The sequence below is a fragment of the Phoca vitulina genome, unplaced genomic scaffold (genome assembly GCF_004348235.1).
Source record: "Phoca vitulina isolate PV1807 unplaced genomic scaffold, GSC_HSeal_1.0 scaffold4, whole genome shotgun sequence".
In the NCBI taxonomy this organism is placed as follows: domain Eukaryota; kingdom Metazoa; phylum Chordata; class Mammalia; order Carnivora; family Phocidae; genus Phoca; species Phoca vitulina.
In genome coordinates, this window is record NW_022589707.1 from 8,206,783 (window position 1) to 8,232,944 (window position 26,162).

General features: G+C 44.5%; 1 protein-coding gene across 3 annotated transcripts in view; it reads left to right on the forward strand.

Moving 5' to 3' along the window:
* ZC3HAV1 (zinc finger CCCH-type containing, antiviral 1) overlaps positions 1 to 26,162 on the forward strand; it is a 57,002-nt gene that overhangs the window by 14,605 nt on the left and 16,235 nt on the right. For 2 of the 3 annotated variants that reach the window (XM_032401481.1, XM_032401482.1), the window contains 7 exons: positions 3,564 to 3,699; positions 5,825 to 6,077; positions 9,761 to 10,903; positions 11,349 to 11,447; positions 14,649 to 14,772; positions 17,702 to 17,876; positions 23,467 to 23,587. In XM_032401481.1, coding sequence (XP_032257372.1) covers positions 3,564 to 3,699; positions 5,825 to 6,077; positions 9,761 to 10,903; positions 11,349 to 11,447; positions 14,649 to 14,772; positions 17,702 to 17,876; positions 23,467 to 23,587 — 2,051 coding nt within the window. The remainder of the gene's footprint in view (positions 1 to 3,563; positions 3,700 to 5,824; positions 6,078 to 9,760; positions 10,904 to 11,348; positions 11,448 to 14,648; positions 14,773 to 17,701; positions 17,877 to 23,466; positions 23,588 to 26,162) is intronic. The other variant, XM_032401483.1, reaches the window with a different exon arrangement.

Sequence of the window (26,162 nt, forward strand, 5' to 3'; positions counted from 1 at the left end):
TCCCGCAGAGCAGGGAGCCCGATGTGGGGCTCGATCCCAGGACCCCGGGATCATGACGTGAGCTGAAGGCAGACGCTTAATGACTGAGCCACCCAGGCACCCCTGGAATAAGTGACTTGTAAAGATTAATTCTTAGAGAATAACTTTTATCTAGATCTTTACATTAAAAAATTATCAGCTTCGGTAAGATAATTTTGCAAAGTTGTTTGCATTTCTGCTCATTAGTGACAACTAAAAAATAGTGGCAACAGATAAATGTTTAATATTTGGGAAATGAAAGAAAACTATTAAAAGAAAGATTTTAATTCTCCCTAAGAAAAGTAGAACTTGAATAAATGGAGAGTCAGTTTCTGTTTCAGAATCAGAAGATTAATGTAGTTAAGATGACATAATATCTGATCTAATTTATGGAGTTAACACAAATTAGATTCTCAATATGATGTTTTTATGGAAATTGACAAAACCATAATAAAATTTCCATAGAGAAAATAATAGGTAAGCACACTAAAGAGTTTTTGGAAAAGGAGTAAGCCAATGATGTGATAAATTATTCCGTTAATATTTAAAATCTGGCGCAAAGGAGATTTAAGATGTATTAGATTTAAAGCAAAAAAATCCCAAAAATCCCCAAAAATTGGGATAAAATCCCAATAGAGATTCCAACAGTTCTAAGTTAGTTACAAGATTAACACACAATAGTCCGGAATTACAGAATAGTAAGAAAGGAATCCTATTTAATAGGATTATTATTGAGGGTGCCTGGATGGCTCAGTCGGTTAAGTGTCTGATTCTTTTTTTTTTTTAAAGATTTTATTTATTTATTTGACAGAGAGAGACACAGCGAGAGAGGGAACACAAGCAGGGGGAGTGGGAGAGGGAGAAGCAGGCTTCCCACCGAGCAGGGAGCCCAATGCGGGGCTCGATCCCAGGACCCTGGAATCATGACCTGAGCCAAAGGCAGACACTTAATGACTGAGCCACCCAGGCACCCCAAGTGTCTGATTTTGATTTTGGTTCAGGTCATGATCTTAGGGTTGTGAGATCGAGCCCCTAATGGGGCTCTGCGCTGGGTATGGAACCTGCTTAAGATTCTCCCTCTCCCCCTCCCTCTGTCCCTTTCCTCCTCCCTCACTCTCTTAAAAAAAGAATAGGATTATTACTGAGAAAAGTTGATGTAAAGCATTTCTGTCCCTTTCTGACATTATTTGTCATAATAAGCTCCAGATGTTTTAAAGAATTATAGTTGAAGATATCTCTTTTACAAGTGAAACAAAATGGTATATTATAGTTATCCCACTATGGTGGGGGAATTAATTTCTCAAGTACTAAAATTATGAAAGGCAAATTGGAAGGGTCTGATCATATAAAAATTTAGTAGTGGCAACCTTAATTAAAGTTCTTGGTAAAAAGGGAAAAAAATGCAAAACTATTTGAAATAAACAAGGCTGGTAATGATTAATTTTTTAAAAGTATAAAGAACAGTTATAAATCTGTAGGTCAGTAACCATTGTCTACTATAGATAAACAGTTAACAAATACAAACAAATAGGAAGTAAGGAAAGTAAGGACTAAGTAAGGAAATATAAGCATCAAGCCAACATTTGGGAATACTTCAGTCTTGTTAATAAAGAAAGTGCAAATTAAAAGCATAAGTCTATTTCATACCTACCGAAGTAGCAAAAGTGATAAAACTCCTTGTTAGTGTGCTTGCAGGGAAATAGACACACTCACAGATTGTTGGTATGTTTCCTGGAGAGCAGTAGATCAAAATGAAACAAGCGGCCAAGAAAATTATTGTGTCCTTTGAGGCAATACTCCCGAGGGAATAAATCCCAGGAAAATATTGTAGAAGATGGAAGGTTATTCGTACAAAGGTAATTGTAGCCATGCTATTTATATAGTGAAAATCGGCCATTACCTAACCACCTGACAATTTGATGATGGTCATATAAACTAGAAAATATTAATATCCCATCATATTAATAACTATTAAAACCATAAATCTGAGGACTTTGGCTATAATTGTAGGTAGCATATGTAAGTTAAAAAGAGGAATGAGTTTGTTATGTGGATGCTGATAACTGACAAATTACTTTTGTCTAATGAAAACAACATTGCCATCAGGGTTTCTCGGGCATCTAAATCAGTGCTTCTTGGACCTTAATGTCATTAAGTCATTTGGGGATGTTGTTGAAAGGCAGATTTTGATTCAGTATAACCGGGGGGGGGGCCTGAAACTCTGAATTTCTGACAAGCTCCCAGGCGATGGTGAGCCGCTGGTTCTCCCAGTACACTTTGAACACCGAAGACCCAGGTCTCTGCCATCCGGATGGGAGCCACGAGGCCCAGGTGGCTGTTCAAATTTAAATTAATTAAAATAAAGTAAAATCGAGAATTTAGTTCCAAAGTCTTACTAGCTACGTTTCAAGTACTTGGTAGCCGTATTTGGAAAGCTCAGATTATAGAACAATTCCATCATCATAGAGCGTGTTCTCTTGGACAGTGTGGACCTAGGTCATCAATGTCTTTAAGTGCGGGGATTTCTATCTCTTTTTCTGTAGAGTTTGAAACATACAACTAAGAGCTTGTTCCACATTTGATAAATAGGGGCACCTGGGTGGCTCAGTTGCTTAAGGGTCTGCCTTCAGCTCAGGTCATGATCCCAGGGTCCTGCGATCGTGCCCCGCATTGGGCTCCTTGCTCAGCGGGGAGTCTGCTTCCCCCTCTCCCTCTGTCCACCCTCCCGACTCATGCTCTCTCTTTCTCTCTCTCGCTCTCTAATAAATAAATAAAATCTTAAAAAAATTTGATAAACGGAATCTCTTTTCTCACTGACTTTTATTGTCAGTCCATACACGTATTTCTTTTGAAGATTTTATTTTTAAGTAATCTCTGCAGCCGATGTGGGGCTCAAACTCACAGCCCTGAGATCAAGTGTCACATGCTCTATGGACTGAACCAGCCAGGTGCCCCAAGTCCATAGATGTATTATCCTAATTATTCTTTGTCCCTCAGTGGGCAATCATTTCCAATAAATTGATCTTAGATTCTTTGTCAATTTCTTCCCCTAGTAATGTATACTAGAGGAGATACTGTTTAAAGAAGTATTGTGACAATTTAAAATATAGATATGTATGATTTGTGAAAAAATACATCCCCGGGGCCCCTGGGTGGCTCATTCAGTTGAGTGTCTGACTTGGTTTCTGCTCAGGTCGTGATCTTGGGGTTGTGGGATCGAGCTCCCACGTCTGGCTCTGTGCTCCATGGGGAGTCTGCTTGTCCCTCTCCCTCTGCTTCTCCCCCAGAGTGCGTGCGTGCTCTCTCTCTCAAATAAATAAATAAATAAATAAATAAATAAATAAATAAATAAATAAATCTTTGGAAAAATACATCCCCTATACCCCCACCTAGGTGTTTCATCAATTTATATTTTTAAAGTGTGTTCTCTAAGCAGGATTAGTTACCAGAGGATGTGGGAATTGATAACTGAAAAGTTCCCTGGATGATTTGTTTTTCTTCACTTCTGTGAAGTGGAAACACTGACAATTGTTGTTTTCTTCCAGGAATTTGTGCAAATATTCTCACAACGTTCTCTCAGAAGAGAACTTCAAGGTCTTGAAAAACCATGAGCTCTCTGGACTGAACAAAGAGGAATTAGCAGTGCTCCTCGTCCAAAGTGACCCTTTTTTTATGCCCGAGGTAAGTTATGATTCCTTAGTTTGAGCAGCAAAGAGAGTATGGTTGGCAGCGTTGTGTCATGGATGTGTTGGGAGAGGAACACAAAAGACTCAAAGTTACCACCAGGCTCTGCAGATAGCCGTCAACAGCTGGCTGTTGCCGAGTGACCTAAAGATTGCAGCAATTTCCTTCCTATTTGAAGGGATCTGAAGATACCGTAGTAGGACTAGTGGATGCTGTCCATCTAGGCAGCTTCCTGGAAGGAGATGGTCTTTGAATTGAGCTTTTGGAAGATGATAGGGTATATTGGTTGAGGGTATAAGCAAAGCTGTTGCACCAAACACACCCCAGAATGTAGTGATTCAAAGAAAATATAATTTTATTTCTTTGTCACTTGACAGTCTAGATCCAAGGTCATCAAACTATGGCCCAGGGGCCAAATCTGGCCTGCCACCTGGTTTTACAAATAAGGTTTTATTGGAACCCAGCCACACTCATTCATTTGCATATTGTCCATCCGTGCTTTCTTAACACAAGAGTAAGCTGAGTAGTTTCACAGTCCTGCCTCTGCCACCGACTACTTGTGTGATCTTGCACAAAGCAGGTAATCCTTCTGGGTCTCACTTCATTTGCCGTTGTGCATTCGTTCGACTAACACCTAGGAGTGCCTGCAGGTGGTAGGCACTGAGTTAAATCTTGGAGGCAGCAGTGGACAAGACACGCTGCTGCCCTAAAAACCTCAAAGCGCTCACACTGTCTCACTTTGCCTTGCCCTGTGAGAACGTACAAGCATCAGGCACACCTGACTTCCTGGTTTACAAGTCTGTAAAATTCAAAGGTGCTTATTAAAGCTAGAAATGCTGTTATTTGTCCCGCCCCAGTCAAGGCCAGGAGCATTCTTACCTACTCATTAGAACAGTCCTAGGATTGTTAACCGAAGTGTCATTTGTGAAGTTGCTAGTTGTTCTTTTTCTGGAGGACACTGGTTTTCAAACTTTAGTGAGCCTCGGAATCGCCTGGAGGGTTTGTTAAACCAGGGTGCTGAACCCCACCTCTGGTGACTCTGACTTAGATACGGGACGGGGTCTGAGGTTTTGCATTTCTGGTAAGTTTCCAGGTGGCGCTGATGTTACTGGTCCGGGGACCACACTTCAAGCCCTAGATTGCAGTAAACCACACTGATCTGGTTTGCTCAGTCTATTGAAACAACTTATAAGTGTTTTGATCTTTGGGATTCTTTTATGTAATGATTCAAACATTTCGTAGCGCATTTTATATTTTGCACAACACGTTTACATATTTTATTATTTAATCTGCTCAATAACTTGGGTTAGGGGGACAGAGCAAATCTTTTCCTCCTTCACAGCAAAGGAAACAGAGACGGGGGAGTAGGTAATTCAGGGGAGGTCACATAGATGGTTCTAGGGCTGTGGCTGGGGACTTTGAAATCCGTTTCTTCCAGTCCTGCATCATACGGTCTGACCCCCATGACAGTACTTGAGTAAGAAATACGTATGCCCTCTTTTCAGTAAGAATTACACATTTGCAGAGCTATTTACAGAGAAATAGAAAAATTACCTTCTTTAGTTGACCTTTTGAGAAGCCTTGTCACGTTCTGCCTAGCAGAGACAACAGCTGCAAGTAAGACCCCCATGTCCTTTTTTTTTTTGAAGATTTTATTTTTAAGTAATCTCTACACCCAGTGTGGGGCTCGAACTCACAACCTTGAGATCAAGAGCCACGTGCTCCACCGTCTGAGCCAGCCAGGTGCCCCCCACACTTCCTTTTAATTGCAGAATGACTTGATAGCCTTCCTCTTTGGGGTTCCTTTGTAATGTAGGGCTCCCTTTGGGTCCTGTTTGGTCCTACCTGTAGCTGGCCATGGCCATTTTATTTTGATTCGTCCAAAAGGTTATTAAATTCATGGCTCGTTTAGTTAGTTTGCAGGCCTCTTCTACCCCAAATAAATCATCCAGTTGAATACAACTCATTGGAGATCGTGGAAGACACATGTATTTTTTTTTTCCTTTGGTATATCTCTGCTTACTGCCAACATTTTTGTTGACTTAGGCTTTCCTTAATGACTGTGTGGCTGATGCGGGAAGGTGTATTGTGTCTGGCTATTGTTTGTTTCTCTCTTCTGCAGATATGCAAAAATTATAAGGGAGAGGGTCGAAGAGTGGTTTGTGATAACTATCCACAGTGTGAAAGGCTCCACATCTGTGAGCACTTCACCCGAGGGAACTGTGGTTATACCAACTGCCTCAGGTCCCATAATCTGATGGACAGAAGGGTGCTGGCCATCATGAGGGAGCATGGGCTCAGCTCCAGCGTGGTTCAGAACATCCAGGATATCTGCAACAGCAAGCACAGCCCAAAGAAACACTCCGGGCACAGAGGTAACTGCTTTCGATGTTTTCTTTAACAGAAGAAACAGAAATAAACAGAAATCGCAAGGGAAGTGTAACTTCACCTATAATCATTCTATCTCATCACGTGAAACTGTTGTTGCTTTCAGACATTGTTTATATGTATGCATAATTTTTACTTCGTTATAATCATAGTATATATGCAATTTTGCAATTTGATTTTCATGCTTAGTACTATCCAACCCCCCAATTTGTTAAAATGTTTATCATTTTTCTAAAAGCTAATTGATCGAGCTTTTTTTTTCCACCAGCTGTTAACATTTTGTCCCAATAACGTTTTGTCGCCATTGTTTTGTCACTTTCTCTTGATCTTTGTGCACATATCAACACTGACATGGACACGTATACCATTTTTGTGGGGAGACCGTTTGAGGTATGTGGTCATCAGGAGCCCCCACACCTGTGTATATAAGCACGCACTTCCTTAAAACAGGGCCACTCTCTTCCATAACCACAGTACAATTAATACAGGAAATCCAGCATTAATGCAAAACTCTACACAATTTAATTCACAGTCCTCAGTACTTTTCTTTAAAAATGTTTTTATTTTTACCTTTTATGTTGTGGTAAGAGATAACATAAAATTGGTCCTTTTAACCATTTTTTAAGTGTACAGTTACAACATTTCATACTGTTGTCGGCCATCCCCAGAACTTTTCCCATCTTCCCAAACTTCCCGAACTAAAACTCCATACCCAGTAAACAATAACCCCATTCCTTCCTGTGCCCGCCCCTGCAACTTGCCGTTCTGTTTTCTGTCTGTGAATTTGACCTCTGCAGCATTGTCACAGAAGGGGAGTTATATAGGATTTATACTTTTGTGATGAGCTTATTTCGCTTCCATAATGTCTTCAAGGTTCATCCAACCCGTGTTATAGCATGTCCTTCCTTTGGAAAAAAAAAAGACTATATAAACAATATTATATATAATTTAAAAATTGCGGTAAAAATATATCTAACAAAATTTACCATCTGAGCCTTTTTTTTTTAAGATTTTATTTTATTTATTTGACAGAGAGAGACACAGCGAGAGAGGGAACACAAGCGGGGGAGTGGGAGAGGGAGAAGCAGGGAGCCCGATGCGGGGCTCGATCCCAGGACCCTGGGATCATGACCTGAGCTGAAGGCAGACGCTCAATGACTGAGCCACCCAGGCGCCCCACATCTGAGCCATTTTTGAGTGTTCATTGGCATTAAGTACACTCACATTGTTTTGCAGCCAATGTCTAAAATTCACTTCATCCTGCAGAACTGAAACTCTATACCTATGAAATACCTCCTTCCCTCCTCCGCCCAACCCCTGGCAACCACTGTTTGACTTTCTGTTTCCACAAATATGACTACTCTAGGTACCAAATATAGATAGAATTATAGGTTATTTGTCTTTTGGTGACACTGGCTTATTTCGCTTTGCATAACATTCCACTGTATGTGTATGCCACGTTTTGTTTATCCGTTCATCCCTGGTTGGATACTTGAGTTGCTTCTACCTTTAGCTATTGTAAGTAATACTGCTATGAACATGGGTGTACAAATATCTGCTTGAGGCCTTGCTTTCAGTTCTTTTGGTTATGCACCTGGAAGTGGAGTTGCTGGATCACGTGGTCATTCTAGGTTTAATTTTTTGAGAAACTGTCATCCCATTTTCATAGCAGCTCCACCATTTTGTATTCCCACCATCAGCGCACAAAGGTTCCTTCTAGTTTCTCCATTTCCTCATCAATATGTGTTATTTTCGATTTTTATGTTAACAGCCACCCTGATGGGTGTGAAGTGATCAGGTCTATTCCTGAATCATTTTCACATTGTTTAATGATATTAACCCTTGCAATTTTTTGAGCCTTTGTGAAATGGATGTGAAAGAGGTGAATTTTATAAAGCAAATAGAATACATAATTCGAAGATTCTGTATTACATAATAAATAATTACACCTCCTTATATTTGAGAAATGCTTTATAATTAACCAGGGATTTTTCACCAAAAATATCTCATCATTGTTCCTGACAGCAAAGCTATGAAGAAAGAAAGGTGTATTATTAGCCTTATTTAATTGATAAGGAGACTGAGGCTCAGAAATTTTATTTATTTATATTTATTTTTTAGGATTTTATTTATTTATTTTAAAGAGAGACAGCACAAGTGGGAGGACAGAGAGAGAGAGAATCTCAAGCAGACTCCATGCTGAGCGTGGAGCCCAATGCAGGGCTCGAAACTGGGACCCTGAGATCATGACCTGAGCCAAAATCAAGAGTTGGATGCTTAACTGAGTATACGACACCCAGGCGTCCCGAGGCTCAGAAATTTTAAATGACTTTCATTGCAAGCAGTCTTAAATCATTTTTACTATGAATAAATAAAAGGGATGTTTCCAAGGCCTCACAGAGCTAGGTAGTGGCAGAACTAATGTGTTCTGGTCCCTCCTCTGGTGTTTTTTCTCCCACATCACAATGCTCTCTGAACAGGGGAGGGGAACCTCTGGAGGGATGTTTTCTGGCGTAGTTTCCCAATATAAATTCATTGTACGTGAGACAGATCTTTATTTATTATCCCTCCTGGTTAATTTACTTAATTAAGTATTTTGTTGGCAGGAGAAGGATGTTTGCTTTTACTCTATTACTGCTGCTCTCTGAGTTTGGAAGAGGAAGGCTCTTTTTCTCCCCTTCTCCACACACAATAGCACGGCTCATATGCCGCACACATGTACACACAACACACATACCACACATATACACTTGGAGCACACACTTGTACACGCCACACACAAACACACATGCATTCACACCATACGCACGTACCTCACACCACACATACCACACACGCACATCTTACTGACACATCGCACACACCAACTACATCTCTCTCTCTCACATACACACACCCCTCACGCACGTACACCACACATATACGTCTTATACACATATACCCCTCATGTATGCACGCACACCCAGCACAAGACACACCACACACACGCCTACCCCACACGCACATTTCACACACACTCACAAACACGCATGCTCACTCATTCCCTCTTCCCAGGGAGTGTGACTCATCAGATTTCTTGAGAGAGGCTAATTCTTTTTGACATTTCTCACTTAAGCTTGGGCATTTAGGGACTAGATGAAGAACTGTGGAAAAAGTTCTAGTTTAAATGGAATCAGACCTTTACACTGTGGTTTTATTTATTTATTTGTTTGTTTGTTTATTTATTTATTTATGGATCCTGAGTTTGCTTGGGAACCTTCATCACAATATGGGCAAAATCTAAATGACATGAAAATCCTCCCTGACTCGCACTCCTGTGCATGTTTGCCGTAGCGGTGAACGTTGACTTTGAGCCAGAGCATAGTGAACAAGCCCCACCTGAGAGTTTGGGGGCTTGGGAGTTACACCGGAGGCCCCAGGAGAGAAGTCGAGAAGAGCCAGGGTCACTCTGACTCTCGTCCTTAGGCCGTGGGGGTGGTGTTTCCTGCTCCTCCAGAAGAGCAGATTCCTTCATCATCTTTAACACCCTTCTCAAGATTTTTACACACCAGATTGGGACACGTAATTTGACAGAACTCAGATGGCAAACTTGGAAAAGCTGAGGAGGAACCGCGGCGTGAACCCAAACCTGTTAGCGCTCATTTTCCTGGTTTCGTTTTTCTTTTCCCAGCTCCTCCGGCCTATCGTAGAGACCCGGCCTACAGAGGCAGAAGCAAGAGCAGAGACCGATCATTTCAGGGAAGTACAGAGTTTCTTCCATCGGCTTCAGCTCCTACTCCGAAGCCCTGCACACCTGCCCCAAATCAAATCGGCCACAGGCCTCCCCCGGATGACGTGCCCGTAGAGGACCTGGCCCACAAGTTCGTGCGTTTGGGAAGTCAGGATGGCCCTCAGCCCTCCCCGGTCCCGCCTCAGGCGGATAATCTCAGAGGAAGAGATCAAGTGGGAGGAAGCCAGCGTTTTTCAGAGAACGGCAGCCCAGAAGATCTCTGTTACGGGGATCAAGGTAGCATTTACCTCCCTTCTGATTCAGCACCTGCTTCCAACCAGAAGGGCCCTGCAACCTGGCTGAATGGCAAAGGCACTGGTAGAGAGAGTTTGTTTCCCCAGAGTCAGGCTGCCCCTGGCTCTCCTCTAGGTTCTCCACAAACACCTGACGCCCTAACCTCCAGAAAGAGCGTGGGCATGCTCTCCTCGGACGGCGTGAACGCCGAGGGCAGAGGGGGGAAGCAAAATGTCCAGTATGTCCCGCTTTTTAATAATAATGTTGATGGAACGGCCACAGATATAAGTTCCACAAGACCTTTCAATTATAAAACCACAACCAGTAGACAGAGGGAAAAACCGTTGCCTAGGAATCGGGACACCGGAACCACGCACAGTAATCTCCAAACCACTGGCAAAATTACAGATGGCGATGATCCAGCAGTGGCATCTGTTAACGGTCAATACAGAGAGAAGACAATTTGGGCTAATAAATCCGTCCACGGCACACTAAATGGCTCTAGTCAAGTGGCGGATGAAACCACCAAAGTCAATAAAACTGGTGCCACCGGTTTTGACTTCACACTGACATTCAGAGGGGATAAAAATGCGATGTGCTTTGGAAGTCAGAGTCTGGAAACCCAGGTCCTGCCGACACCTCGGGAGACCACTGTCCCCACCCCACAAGTCCGTACTCAGTCCAAGGTGCCACCTTCCACATCCTCCTCAAGCAACAGAGCTGCAGCCCATGCAAGCCATGGTCAGAACTCTGCCCCAATCTCGGTTAGCCCTGCCAGTGAGCTTGCAAGGACCCCAAGATGTGCTCCGTGTAAGTCACCGAAGGACAAAGGGGGCCCCATGTCTTGTGTCGACAGCAGAATGGTTGTGGCTGGTGGCCTCTCTGTGGACGTTCCCCAGGAGTTACTAAAGGGCATAGAGTTGGAGGGTTTGGTTAAGGGGTGGTACTGGTGAGGAGACTGATGGGAAGATTCAAGTACTGACAGTTGAACCATGTGGAGTAAGCTGCCACATTTACTGAGAACAAGAGTAGTTGGGTCATGGTTTAAACAATAAACATACCTCTCACATGACCTTAACATCCATGTTTGCTTTGATGGAGGGGCTGTCTAGGCTCTCATGAGCAATGCACGAATCCGGAATTTTCTCGAACATGGTGCTAGTTACAGATACTTTTTTCCATTGTGAGATCAGGTATCTTGATTTTTGGTCTAAACACTAAGATCAGCATACGTGCATCTTCTTTTGTTTTATAGATTCTGCATCGGACGTTGAGAGTACCGGCTCTTCCAGGATGGTTGATTGTGGCTCGAAGGAAATTTGTCTTGACCATCTGCGTAGGGATTGTCAAGTTGGTGGGTAACTTAAGGACTTTCTAGAAGCCAACATTTACTGAGCATTTGCTGTATATTAGGTGCATTGCCAAGAAACTTATGTGCATCGTCTTTAAACCTCACGTCAACCCTAGAAGCAGGTTCTGTTGTTAACCCATTTTACAGATGTGGAAACTAGAGGTACTGAGAGGTTAGAGTAGCCAACTTGGGTTTTGACTCTGAATTGCCCAGCCAGCCTGGGTTCCTGACCACTGCCTGATATTATACTTTCTCTTTTTGCGTTCACTTTTAAGTGATATATTATACTTTGTCAGGGGCCCTCTTTTCATATACTAAAAGCAAACAAACAAAAAACAAATCCAAAAGCTAAAAGTATTCCCGCCGACACACTCTCACAGTTCATGTCCTGTCCTTTAGGCATCGTGTCTCTTCTGGGCCATGGGCTTTTTGCAGTAGTTCCTCACACGTGTACTGAGAGTCCTTCACTCCACAGACTGTGGCCTTCCAGGCGAGGAGCCACACCTGTTCACTATCCCCTCCCTCCAGCTTCCTACAGAGCTGTGTCCTGTGGAACTGTGTGTGGGACAGATGACTGTCCTCCCAGCGTGATACCACCTGCTCACTTTCATGCGTCTGCCCCGGGCCCAGGCATCACACTGGATTCCTCTGTTTGACCCCTTGGTGGTCTTAGACTCATTCACCCGGGGTCTGAAAAGGAAGATTCTGCCCTGTGTTCTTGAAATCCTAAGTCTACAACTTAAATGTTTTTTTTTTTCTTTTTAATTGTGGTAAAATACACCTAACATAGATTTTACTATCCTAATCATTTTTTTAAAAGATTTTATTTATTTATTTGAGAGAGAGAGAGAGTGACGTGCACACAAGCAGGGCGAGTGGGAGAGGGAGAAGCAGGCTTCCCGCTGAGCAGGGAGCCCGATGTGGGGCTCGATCCCAGGACACCGGGATCATGACCTGAGCCGAAGGCAGACGCCTAACCAACCAAGCCACCCAGGCGCCCCTCTCCTAATCATTTTTAAGTGTATAGGTCAGTAAGGGTAGAGTCATATTATTGTTCAACCAATCTCCAGAACTCTTTGTTGTCTGGCAAAACTAAAACTCTGCTGCCCCTTGAACAGCAGCTCTTTATTCCCCCCCATCTCCAGTCCCTGGCAGCCACGGTTCTAGTTTTTGTTTCTCTGAGGAGGACGACTGGAGGTCCCTCATGAGTAGAATCACACAGTATTTGTCTCTTTGTGATGCTGGCCTGTTTCACTTTGTGGTACGTCCTCAGGTTTCATCCTTGTGAAAGAGAATTTCCTGTGTGAGAATTTCCTTTTCCTTTTTAAGGCCGAATCATATTTTATTGTGCATATGTGCCACATTTTGTTTATCCGATCATCTGTGAGTGGATATTTGAGTTGCTTCTACCTTTTGACTGTTGTGAATAATGCTGCCATCAGCTTGGGTGTGTGAGATCTGCTCAGGACCTTGCTTTCACTTCTTTTGGGATATACACCCAGAAGTGGAATTGCTGGATATTATGGTAATTCGGTGTTTATCTAAAAAATTTGTTTTGGAAGGCGCCTGGGTGGCTCAGTCGGTTAAGCATCTGCCTTCAGCTCAGGTCGTGATCCCGGAGTCCCAGGATCCAGCCCCACATCCGGCTCCCCACTCAGCGGGGTGTCTGCTTCTCCCTCTGTCTGCCTCTCACCCTGATTGCACGTGCGCGCTCTCTCTCTCTCCAACAAATAAATTAAAAAAAAAAAACTTAAAAAAAATTAAAAATGTGTTTTGATAATTCTACGTTTAATGTTTCAAGAAGCTGCCACACCATTTTCCACAGCGGCTGCGCCGTTTTACGTTTTCTGTAGCAATGCACAAGGGTTCAAGTTTCTCCGTCTCCTTGCCAACACTTGCTTCTGTTTTGTGTTGGTTTGATTTTAGAGCAGCCATTCTAATGGGCCTGAGGTATGGACTGTCACGGATGGTTGTATAATTTTCAATCCACCAGACCGCGGGCAGTGCGGCTCTATGATTTTCCCTGGGATGTCTGAACCTGCCTCTTGTGGTTTTATTTTATTTTATTTTTAAAGCTTTATTTATTTATTTGAGAGAGAGAGAAAGAGAGAGAGCACGAGTGGGAGGGGCAGAGGGAGAGGGAGAAAGACCCTCAAGTAGACTCTGCGCCAAGCGCAGAGCCCGATATGGGGTTCGATCTCACCACCCTGAGACCAGGACCTGAGCTGAAACCAAGAGTCAGAAGCCTAACCGACTGAGCCACCCAGGGGCCCCCTGCCTCTTTTGGTTTTAAGGTAATAACACACCAGGGTGCCTGGCTGGCTCAGTCAGTGGAGCGTGTGACTCTTGATCTCTGGTTGTAAGTTCGAGCCCCCCATTGGGTGTAGAGATCACTTACAAATAAAATGTTAAAAAAAATAATAAAGTAATCACACATCTTTTGAGCATTTCAAAATGATTTAAACATAACGGAATGCAAATTTTCAAAGACAGAACTATTTTCTGCATTCCTGTATTAATGGGTTCGTGAGGCTAATTCGTTATCCAGCAAGCACTCATTTAATAGTCGTCTACTCAGCACTATGCCAGTTACGTGAAGGGGATGTAAGCCACACAGTGATGCAGGCCTTCCTTCAGTGAGTTCATGATGGAGGTGGGCATCAAAACCTCCATTAAGGAGAAAACTGCATAAAATAAATAAATGCATAAGTAACATAAGCACCAGCTGGGTACTGAGTACCGGCCAAAGGAATACAAAATACAAGTCAGATCAGAACAGAGTGAGATAAGTGAGGGTGACTCTTTCTGGAAGAGCCAAATCTTAGGCCAAGGCTTCAAGGAAATGCATACAGTTGTGGATGCTAGAGAGCATTTTGTCCCATGTACCCCTTGGGGGTGCAGAGGGGGTAACAATACATTTACAAGGATGTCAGATTTCCATGCGGATAAAGTGACTCTTTGGGAAGTGGGGAATTTTTGTTTTCTGACGAGTCTCTATTGGTGACAAGGGGAGCTGAAGATACAGATATGGGGCAGTGTGGGCAGGAACCAGCATGGGCAAAGGTGTAGACTGGAAATGGGCTTCCAAGCAGGTCCGGCAGGACGGGAAAAGCAGGCCTCCTGGGGAAAGTCAGCAGTGAACTTGGTTGAATTCGTCAGAACCCCCGCTCAACAGACCCTCAGACCTCCTCTCTGTCTTTGTAGAAAGCTGCAACAAAGTTCACTTCCACCTCCCTTACCGGTGGCAGATGCGGATTGCAAACACCTGGATGGACCTCCAGCCCATGGAGGATATTGAGAAGGCCTATTGTGACCCCCAAATCCGCACGTAAGTTGGTGGCCAGACTCTGGCTTGTGAGGTCTACAGCATCGTCCAAGAAAGCATAGTGCTAGGCTTACGGCGAGAAGAAAAAACCATTTTCCTTCAGAATCCCATTCAAGTTTCAGGTACCTCTTGAGATAAAAAATGGCGGATGCCTGCTGAGCTCATGAAGAAAAACATGATCTAGATTTGAAGTCACAAAGAGCCTGGCTAATACTAGGGGTTCTGGGACTGTTTCCTAACTCGTGTGATATAAACAGTGACGCAGTTATCATCACTATGTCCTGCAGAACAACACACTGCAGAGGTCAGTTTGTAGTACTGTGGACTCACAATAGGACTAACACAAGTACACTGATTATAGCTCCAAAGAGCCTCTGGCTTAATTTTATAGCTGTAGAACACGAGTTGACTAATTTCATATAGTTCTAGTGCAGAATTCTGTTGTTTGCTTGAGCATTTTTATATCTTCCTTTATGTTTGCTGCTTTCTCCATCCTGGAGGAATCTAAGAGGATACCTTACATTTCTGTTTCTGCCAGGGGTGAACTGGGTGATACCACTCATGACCATATTTAGAAAGTGCATCCTAGGGGCGCCTGGGTGGCTCAGTCGTTAAGCAGCTGCCTTCGGCTTGGGTCATGATCCCAGGGTCCTGGGATCGAGTCCCTCATCAGGATCCCTGCTCAGCCTGCTTCTCCCTCTCCCACTCCCCCTGCTTGTGTTCCCTCTCTCGCTGTGCCTCTCTCTGTCAAATAAATAAATAAAATCTTAAAAAAAAAAAAGAAAAAGAAAGTGCATCCTAGTTTTATACAGGAAATTCCTTTTTTTTTTTCTTATTTCCTATGCTGTACTTTTCATCCCTGTGACTTACTTATTTTATAACTGGAAGTTTGTGCCTCTTTCTCCCCTTCACCTATTTTGCCCATCCCCCGACCCCCTCCCCTCTGGCAACACCAGTTTGCTTTCTGTATTTATGATTCTGTTTCTTCCTCCTCCTCCTCTTCCTTTCTGTTATAAGGAAATTCTTTGCGGGGGTGGGGTGGGGCGGGGCAATTGCTTACATGCCATCCTTTTATAGTGAATTTTTGGTGGAGATTCTGTGTTACTGCATTTTGCCACTAGAGGGTAGCATCAGCTACTTTCTTGTTTGGAGGTGTGTTTCTCCGCCCCCCGCCCAGGTATCTGAAGCTGGTTTTCTCAACCTTAGCACTATTGACTTTTGGGGCTAGATAATTATTTGTTTTGGGGGGGCTGTTTAGGAGCATTCTTGGCCTTTATCCACTAGATTCCTGTTGTGATAACCAAAAATGTCTTTCAACATTGCTAAACATTCCCTGGGGGACAAAACTATTCCTCATTGAGAACCACTGATTTAGGAGGTGTTTCTTTTTTTTTTTTTTATTGTGAAGATTTTTTTTTAAATTTTTTTATTGTTATGTTAATCCCCATACATTACATCATTAGTTTTAGATATAGTGTTCCATGAATCATTGTTTGTGCGTAACACCCAGTGCTCCATGCAGAACGTGCCCTCTTTAATACCCATCACCAGGCTAACCCATCCTCCCACCCCCCTCCCCTCTAGAACCCTCAGTTAGTTTTTCAGAGTCCATCGTCTCTCATGGTTCGTCTACCCCTCCGATTCCCCCCCTTCATTCTTCCCCTCCTGCTACATTCTTCTTCTTTTTTTTTTTTCTTTCTTAACATATATTGCATTATTTGTTTCAGAGGTACAGATCTGAGATTCAACAGTCTTGCACAATTCACAGCGCTTACCAGAGCACATACCCTCCCCAGTGTCCATCACCCAGTCACCCCATCCCTCCCACCCCACCCCCCACTCCAGCAACCCTCAGTTTGTTTCCTGAGATTAAGAATTTAGGAGGTGTTTCTTAGAGCAATAGTTTTCAAACTTGTTGGTCTCAGGACCCCTCTACAGCCTTCAAATATATTGAGGATCCCAGAGAACTTCTGTTTATGTGAATTATAGCTGTCAATATTTACCATATTAAAAATCAAAACTGAGGGGTGCCTGGGTGGCTCAGTTGGCTAAGCGACTGCCTTCGGCTCAGGTCATGATCCTGGAGTCCTGGGATCGAGTCCCACATCGGGCTCCCTGCTCAACAGGGAGTCTCCTTCTCCCTCTGACCCTACCCCCTCTTGGGCTCTCTCTCTCAAATAAATAAATAAAATCTTTAAAAAAATAAAAAATAAAAATCAAAACTGAGAAGAATTCAATATTTATGGATTCATTGAAAAATAACAATAATAAGCTCATTTATGGTAACAAATAACCATATTTTTATATAACTATGCTTATATAATTATAGTTATATGTAATAACTATATATGTATGTATAAATAATACCTGTTTCCCAAAATGAAACAAGAAAAATTCATTCAGAAGAATGACATGGTTTTATATTTTGACAAATCTCTTTAATCTGTTGTAGAATCACACATCATGTAGCCTCTGGAAAACTCCACTGTGCACCTGTGAGAGTATGAAAGTGAAAAAGGCAAATAATGTCTTAATATTATTATGAAAATAACTTTGACCTTCCTGGCTTCCTGCAAAGATCTCAGACCACATTGTGTAGCTTTTTAAATAATACTTGAAAAACCTGGCCTACTGTGAGTTTCTAACATTGAGCCAATCATTTGTTTTGTGGGCCCATTTTATTCTGGCATATTTGTCGAGGAGAGAATATATTTTGTGACATCATTAACTATATGCAGAAGGTAACTTACCTACCCTCTCTGCATTTCAGATTTTTCTTCTTCTGTGTGTAAGACCCGGAGCTTTATAAAGAAAATTTGAAGATCCCCGTCAGCTCTAAGATCTTAATTCTGTGTTTTTGTTAGGGAAGACCAGACTGTAGACGATTGAGGTCACTGAAGTATTCTGTTAACTTTAAACCTCTCCCTCTCAGCTTTTCTATCGGAAATAAAGACATCGATTTCCAGAAAATGACTTGTAATTTTAATCCTATCCGACGCATCTCCACGCCTTCATCTGTCACAGCGCTGACCAATTTTGTCTTTGCCACGAAATGGATTTGGTACTGGAAGAATGAATCGGACACATGGGTTCAATATGGAGAGGAGGTGAGTACCTTTCCTCCTTGTGGAGGCTCTTGCTTAAACTTGACACCTTCAGAAAAAACTACTAGTAAAATGTTTGATGCCTACATGGTTACCCATGGAGAGCGGACGGGGTAGTGGGAATAGTGCTTTTTCACGTTATGCGCAGCTGTATTTGCATTTTTCTTAGCAAGCATATACTGTGCTGTCATAAGCAACAGAATCTATGAATTATTTACAAGGAAACCCTTGAGACGTGAGAAGCCATGCACGCTTCTTTCCTCACGATCAGGGACTGGGGTGGAGCCTTGAGCAAGCTTCCTATGCGTGAGTTTGTAGCTGCTTCCAGCCAGGGGACAAGGCGGGTGAGAAGTCAGAAGACTGGTAGATGGTCACCAGGATTCAGGCAGGGTCTGGATTCAGATGGATTTGAAGGACGGGAACTGGAAGATGGCAGCTTACCCACACAGGGACGTGGGAACAGATGACAGAAGTTCAGATAAGCGGGGCTTCTTTCTAGTGGCCTTTCCTCTCTTTGATTCACAGGATTAAATTGAGAGAGAGAGAAGGCAATGAAATCAGAGTGACAAGAAAGAAAAAAGGAAAGCGAGATATTAAAATGAAGCCAAAGCCAGGGGGCGCCTGGGTGGCTCCGTCCGTGAAGCGTCCGGCTCTTGATCTCAGCTCAGGTCTTGATCTCAGGGTCATGAGTTCAGGTCCCGAGTCGGGCTCACTGGGTGTGGTACCTACTTAAAAATAAATAAATAGGGGCACCTGGGTGGCTCAATCGGTTAAGCATCTGCCTCTGGCTGAGGTCATGGTCTCAGGGTCCAGGGATCAAGCCCCACATCGGGCTCCCTGCTCCGCGGGGAGCCTGCTTCTCCCTCTCCCACTCCCCCTGCTTGTGTTCCCTCTCTCTCTGTCTCTCTCTGTCAAATAAATAAATAAAATCTTTAAAAATAAATAAATAAATAAACACAAATATGAAAAAATGAAGCCAGAGCCGAAGTAGGGACAACGAATTGCCAGCAAAAGGTTTTATTCCACGTAGAAGTCGATGGGCCATGAGTTTGGCTGTGAGCTGCCTCGCATCCAAAGCACGTGGAGAAACACCCTCGTCACAGGATCACCTGTGCGTCTGCGGGAGAACACACCAGTTCCTCAGGAGAAGCACTGCTTTTTTCTGTTCGTGGAACCTGAGGAAACCTCTCCTTTGGGGCCACAGAGAGGGGAGCATGTGTGCTGCCGCCAGTGATGTCCTCCCCAGGAGCCCTTCCGACTCTGCCTAGTACGGTGGTTTCCCCCGGTCTTAGCAGCAGGTGCGTGTCAGCAAACCGTCGCTCACAGAACCCAAATGAACAAGCAAGAGTCGAGCAGAGCTGCCCTGTGGAAGCAGGAGAGGGGCTCAGAGCCCAGTGTCTTGGTCTCCGTCCCCTTCACTCTTCTTCTCTCTCCTGTGGTGGCTTGTGGAACAGTATGGCGTGAAAACCCTCGTGATGTCGAGATCTGTCCGGGTTCTCTCCACGGTCAAGCCAAAGATGATGTCAAAGTGCAGTTCTGTAAAGGTGATTCTGTGAGTTGACTGTGGAAAAAGATATTACAAACTCAAATTAATTAGCCTTGGTTAAAGTAAAAACAAACTATAGGCCTCAGTGGTGTTTTTTTTTTTTAAGTATTTTTGTTTATTTTTGCGAGAGAGAGACAGAGTGAGCAAACGTGGGGGGTGGGTGGAGGGGACAGAGAGAGAAGCAGGCTCCTCGCTGAGCAGGGAGCCTGATGCGGGACTCCATCCCAGGACCCCGGGGTCATGACCTGAGTGGAAGGCAGATGCTTAACCGACTGAACCACCCAGGCGCCCAGGCCTCAGTGGTTCTTATGTCAGGTACTTGCAGTTTTTGGTAAGATGGGGAAGAGGGTTGGAAAAGATTTGCATTTTAGTGACATCAGGGGTCCCAGAGACCAAGGAGAACTGTCAGTGGGGAATAGATGATATTTAAATGTACACAAGTTCCAGTGCTCATGTTCCCTAGTAAAACATCAAGAAATCAAGAAACTTCTGATAAGGGCGCCTGCGTGGCTCAGTCAGTAAGCGTCTGCCTTTGGCTCAGGTCATGATCCCAGGGTCCTGGGATCGAGCCCCACATCAGGCTCCCTGCTCGGCAGGAAGCCTGCTTCTCCCTCTCCGGCTCCCCCTGCTTGTGTTCCCTCTCTCGCTGTGTCTCTCTGTCAACTAAATAAATAAAATCTTTTAAAAAAAAAAAAGAAACTTCTGATAAAACGATTTTATTCATTTGTTATAGAGAGAGCGGGAGAGAGCACAAGCAGAGGGAGTGGCAGGCAGGGGGAGAGCGCGAGTGGGGTGGGAGGCAGAGGGAGAGAGAGAAGCAGACTCCCGGCTGAGTGGAGAGCACCACGTGGGGCTTGACTCCAGGACCTGGGATCATGACCTTAGCCAAAGGCAGACGCTTAACCGACTGAGCCACCCAGGAGTCCCGTCTGATAGAACTTCTTGATGTAAAGTTCTCCCTGGGACATTCAATCTGTGTTAAATGCAAAGTTCTAGAATGTAGCCTGGAACTTTACGCAAACATGTAGAATGTTGTCAGGTTCCTTTAATCTGTGGCACATGTTCTTGGTGAGGTGAATAAATTATTACTTTCTCATATTAATTAGACCCATCATTATATACATTGAATTGGCTCTTCTGTTATTAAAGAAAAAAAAAAAGAAGGCCCTAGATTTGCTGTTTTCCTTGCTGTCTGTCCAAGTGAAATAAAAATTGGTGGTCTCAGGAGATTTGAACCACAACATGATGAGCAGCCTGGTTTCTTTCAGAGTTCAGTGTGTATGGGTCAAGTCTGCAGCTCTTTGATGGCCTGGTTTGACCCAGTGTAGAGGTTAGAATATTTGGAGAAAAGAGTGGACTGCATAGCCTTCAGATAGGGAGAGTCCTGCAGGTTTTATTTCTTGCAATTGAGTTTTTAATAAGAGTTGGGGCAACTGAGATTTCTGGATTAGTAGCCTCCCTAGTAGAAACTGGGAGAAGAGCTTTTGCCAACCATGGGTAGGTGCATATGCTTTGACTGTGAACTCTTTGGAATGTAGACTTGATATCCTTTTATGGAATTTCAGGTGCTGAGCCGGGACTTGTCCCGACAGAGATGGTAGACAGGGAGAGGATGTGGCATTGGGAAGAGCGATGGTTGAATAGCTGGGCAGGTGGGCAGCAATGGTGCAGGATGGAGCGACAGCAGGAGTGACCGGAGGGCAGGGCCTGGTCGCCATGGGGTTTGCATCGGCAGCACTTGCAGATCCAGCCCCGCAGAGAGGTTGACTAGCTGGGAGCTGAGCTTAGTAGCTGTGGCGTCGAGGGGCGGGAGTCCCTGGCCTGAGAGAATCGCCCAAGGCAAAGGCAGGCCATCGCGCTAGAAACCAAGGTCAAGGCAGGCATGTGGGCACAGCACAAAAGCCAAGACTTGGTTACTGAAATGGAGATACACGTTCAAGTGTTTTGGGAGAATAAATCATCGAAGGCCCTATCCCTCATTCCTCCTTCACTTATTCGGAACTGAAGTACAGTGTGAGGGAAGGGCCTGAGGAGGGACCAAGTGGGAGGCATGCTGGGCTGTCCCAACGCTCAGACACTGAAATTGCCTCACTCTGTCCAGTATGACAACCACCAGCCACTTGTGGGGGCTATTTCATTTTAATTCAATTCATTACGTTTGAATAAAATGAACACTTCAGTTCCACAGTCACACTAGTCACATGTAAGTGCTCGACAGCTACATGTAGGTAGCAGCTATCATACAGGAAAACAGAACATTTCCAGTGAAATGTTCCAGAAAGTTCCAGCGGACAACACTGATCTAGACCTGAAAGTCTTGCTAGTCAAATTCTGGTCTGCAGACCAGCAACATTGGCACCATGCGAGCTCTTTGACACGCAGAATTAAAAACCCTTTCCCGGAATCGCAATCTGCATTTTAACACACAAATTAAAGTGTGAAAGGCCCTGGCCTAGCGCTTGGTAGATTGCTTCCAGCCGGGAACAGGGTCCTGCCGAGCTGAGCTGGCAGTTGAAGGATGTGGGACTTGAGCTGTCAGAATGGGAGGTTAGGACAGAGATTCGAGCTGGCAGGTGAGGGTCCCCAGAGGTGACAGATCTGCCTCGCCGCCCCCTGTGTTCTGTGTTCGTAGGCGTTTGCCCACGGCAGCTGTTCTTCCGGGTCCCAGGAAGGCATGTGACTCACCCCCACATCATCTAATCATGGCAATCTCGTTTACAATTATCCTGGTGGATAATGCCCCACCAGCTGTTGCAACAAACCTCTTCGAGGTGTAACTTAATTGTTGGATGCTGTAGTTTCGGAAGTTCTGCTAAAGGTAGCCTCCTTGTCACTTCCAGCCGTTTGTCCTGGTTCTACCTTCTGAACCTCATTCTGGTTTACTCCCGCTTTGCACTGTGTGCGGGTATCTGTCCTCACCATAGTCCTCTCCAGGCTAAAGAGACCTAGTTCAGGACCTTCTCCGTCCAGGACATTTTCCTTGGAGGCTTTCATTGTGGGCCCCCTCCCCTTACATTCAGCAGGCATATTCACCGAGGAGGGCAGGGGTGTTGGGGGGGTGGCGGGGGGTGGGCGTAGCTGAAAGCTGCAGAGCCCGCAGTGTCTTTAAAGGGACGGGGAGCCCCTCCCTGCCACCGGCTGGGAATTTGCTGTCATTAGCTCCTCCATTCTAGATCATAAGGAACAAGTGTCTCTTCACCATTAAATATTGGGAACCCCTGCTGTTAGGGCTTACATCCGGTCTGCCCTGGTCTGCCACCCTTGCATAGGGTGTAGACAGTGGAATGGTGGCCTAGCTTGTCTCCTTGCTAGAATCAACACACTTCTCTTTACCCACCCGTTCTGAGGTTCAGACCCTTCATACAGGCCTTGAGACCAGAGATTCTATCTTTACATTTTGGGGGCGGTATTCCTTGCCTCTTTCATTACAGCCCCAGTGAGTGGCAAATCCAAGCGCTTTTTCAGTGTTGTTGACTGACTTGGGGTGGGTCCCATTTTATTTGCTTACGTGGTTCAGGGCAGAGGAGAAGGGGGAGGTCATTTACATTTGGACCACAGTATGCCCATTGGAGCTTCCCTGCCTTTTACAACAGCTCGAAACTGCTTTCTCACACGTGATGGGCTAAAAACAGCTACGCTATTCTACTTCATGCCCGAGTGTTGGATTCTGTTAGGGAGGGCAGACATGATTTCTGTACCGTGGGTATAAGTGGCTCTGTACGCTTGGGTCTTATTTTACAGAAGGTGTAAAAAGGACATTGCAAAGAGCTCCATTTTTCGGGCACCCACCAAGCATATGGTCCATTTCTGCAAGGTAGACTGTTCTCCTCTAACCCCGTGATGGGGACGCCACAAGACGACGGTGTGACGTGGCCCCAACCCGGCGGCCTTTACGGTCTGGTTTGGGAGGCAAGATTCGTTCCTTTGAAATCCCGTGGCTAAAATACAGTTGTATAAGATATAATGGTAGAGGTTTCTTAAAAGCCTACCCTGAAGTGTCTTTACCTTTTGTTTTAGTTTTTTGTTTTTGTTTTTTGTTTTAATTAGACTGGTGATCAGCAGGCTTCCAGCATCGACTCTTTCTACCTGGAGACCATCTTTCTATGCCACCCAATGGCCGTCGTGCCGTTTCAGGCGGGTTCACGGAGCTATGAGCTGAGTTTTGTGGGTAAGACTTTGCGTTTGGCAGTGGTGCCCATTGTTCGGATCTGGCATGCGGTGTCCACGTGGGGGTGGGAGCAGAGTGGAGGTGCATGTGCATGCCGTACCGAGGATCTGGGTGCTTTTCAGCAAGGCCCACGGTACGCTGGGGTGGGAGCTTGCGGCTGTCAGGAGGCCTGTGCCCAAGAGCCTCGGCTCTGACAACATTAGAGACTTTGGGCCCACTGGTGCCTTCGGACTTGTAGAACCTTGCTGTTCCTTTTGGGCTTCATCATCTAGGTGGTTGGTTTTATCCGTCACCTTTACTAAAGACTTTGCCTTCCACCATGTTTATTTGAGCCACCATGGAAAGGCCTTCAGCTGAGCTTCTAGCAATCTGTTGTGCTTAGTAAGAAATCAGGGCAGGAACTGCCCTCCCTCTGAATGTACTGTCCCATCAGCTGCACCCCTGGGACACCTCCCTGCATATGGTTAGATGGTTGCCCTTTTGGGACCAGCCCTGCGGATGCTTTGAAAGAGGTAAAGACTTTCTCAGGTCCTTGACCTTCCAGGTGGTACCTGAGGTTTGGGCCCTGTACCAATTACTGTGTATTAAATAATACAGCTTTGGGGCACCTGGGTGGCTCAGTTGTTAAGTGTCTGCCTTCGGCTCAGGTCATGATCCCAGGGTCCTGGGATCAAGTCCCACATCGGGCTCCCTGCTCGGCGGGAAGCCTGCTTCTCCCTCTCCCACTCCCCCTGCTTGTGTTCCTGCTCTCATTATCTCTCTTTATTTATTTATAAATAAATAAAATCTTTAAAAAAATTATAATTATGAAAACTGCACAGTAAGAGCAAAATTTAATATTGTTAAATGAAAAAGGCAAACCCTCAAATAGATGCTTTTGTGCCTTTCTCTTTAGGTGTTGTATTTCAAATGAAAAGTGTTTTTTTTTCCGAAATGAAAAGTTTTTTAAAAAAATTTAATATGCTTGGTAAATGCAACGATGTATGCATGTGGACCAAGACCAGAAGAGAATAGGTAGAAACAGAAATCTCTTCTGTCAGATGGCGAAATGAAGAATGTCTTAAATTGAAGATTTTTTTCCTTTGGGTATTATTCTCTTGTTTTGGCAATTTAAAAAGGTGTTGGAGAGAGGAGAACCGATAATGTACCTTGTTCCTGAATCTGGAGAAATTTGACCAGCAATTTTGTTCACTTGGTTCATAGAAACTAGTTCAGAGCAGTTTGTGGTGTTCTAGGTGATTTTTTCCTATTTCTTGTATTCTGACATTCGTTAAACTAGTACTGGAGCGCAGGCTGTGTTGTTAGGCGCTGTTCTAGGTGTGGGCAGCGGGCGAAAGTGGTAACAGCTCTGGGGAAAATGAAGCAGTGTGATGAAGAAGCCAGAGAGTTGGAGGAGTCCCTAGGGGAGCATCTAGTTTTGTCCTGGGAGGAACCTTTGGAAGGAAGGGAGCAGCCCGTGCACATGGGAAGGAGGGCCCCCAAGAGAGGGAGGGGCTGGTGACAAGAGTGTGAACTGCAGACAAGCTGGAGGTTCCAAAGAACAGTGAGAAGGTCTGTAAGAGATGAGAGCTGCAAGAAGGTTTGGAGCAGAGTTGTGGCACCATCTCATTTTTTTTTTTAAGATATATTTATTTATTTTGGGGGGGTGTGCACACGCATGAGTGGCGGAAGGGCAGAGAGGGTCAAGCAGAGGGAGAGGGAGTAGAGCAGACTCCCCACTGAGACTGGAGCCAGACTGGGGCTTGATCTCATGACCCAGAGATCATGACCTGAGCCGAAATCAAGAGTCTGACGCTTAACCGGCTGAGCCACCCGGGATCCCCACACCATCTCATGTTATCTTTTTATTGTTTATGATTGTTTCACCTTGCAACAACTATACTGAAGCATAATGGCTTCAATAAAATGCATCCTTTTTTTTTTTTTTTAAAGATTTTATTTATTTGAGAGAGAGAGAGAGCGAGAGAGCACAGCCAGGGGGAGGGGCAGAGGGAGCAGACTGATGAAGCAGACTCTCCGCTGAGCAGAAGCCCAACGTGGGGCTCAATCCCAGGACCCCGGGATCATGACCTGAGCCGAAGGCAGACGGCTTAACTGACTGAGCCACCCAGGCGCCCCAAAATGCATCCATTTTGAGTGTGCAGTTGGATGAGCGCTGACATATGCATGCAACTGCTATCCTGATCAAGATCTAGAACATTCCCATCAGTCCAAAAAGTTTCCTCATGCCCCTTTGCAGTTGGTCTCTTCCCACCCCCATTTGCTCTGTCACTATAGATTAGTCGTATCTATTCTAGAACATCATATAAAGAGCATCTTGTGGTGTGTACTCTGCATGTGGCTGACTTCTTTCACTCGGAGTGTTTTTTAGACCCATCTATGTTGTTGCGTGTGCAGGAGTTCTTCCCTCTTCAATGCTGAGTAATACTTCATTGTAAGGCTATACCATGGTTTGTTTTTATCCATTCACACTTAGTGAGTATTTTGGTTGTTTTCACTTTCGGTTATTAGAATAATGCTACTAGGATCATGTAAGTGAAAGTGTTTGTGTGGATGTAAGTTTTCTTTTCTCTTG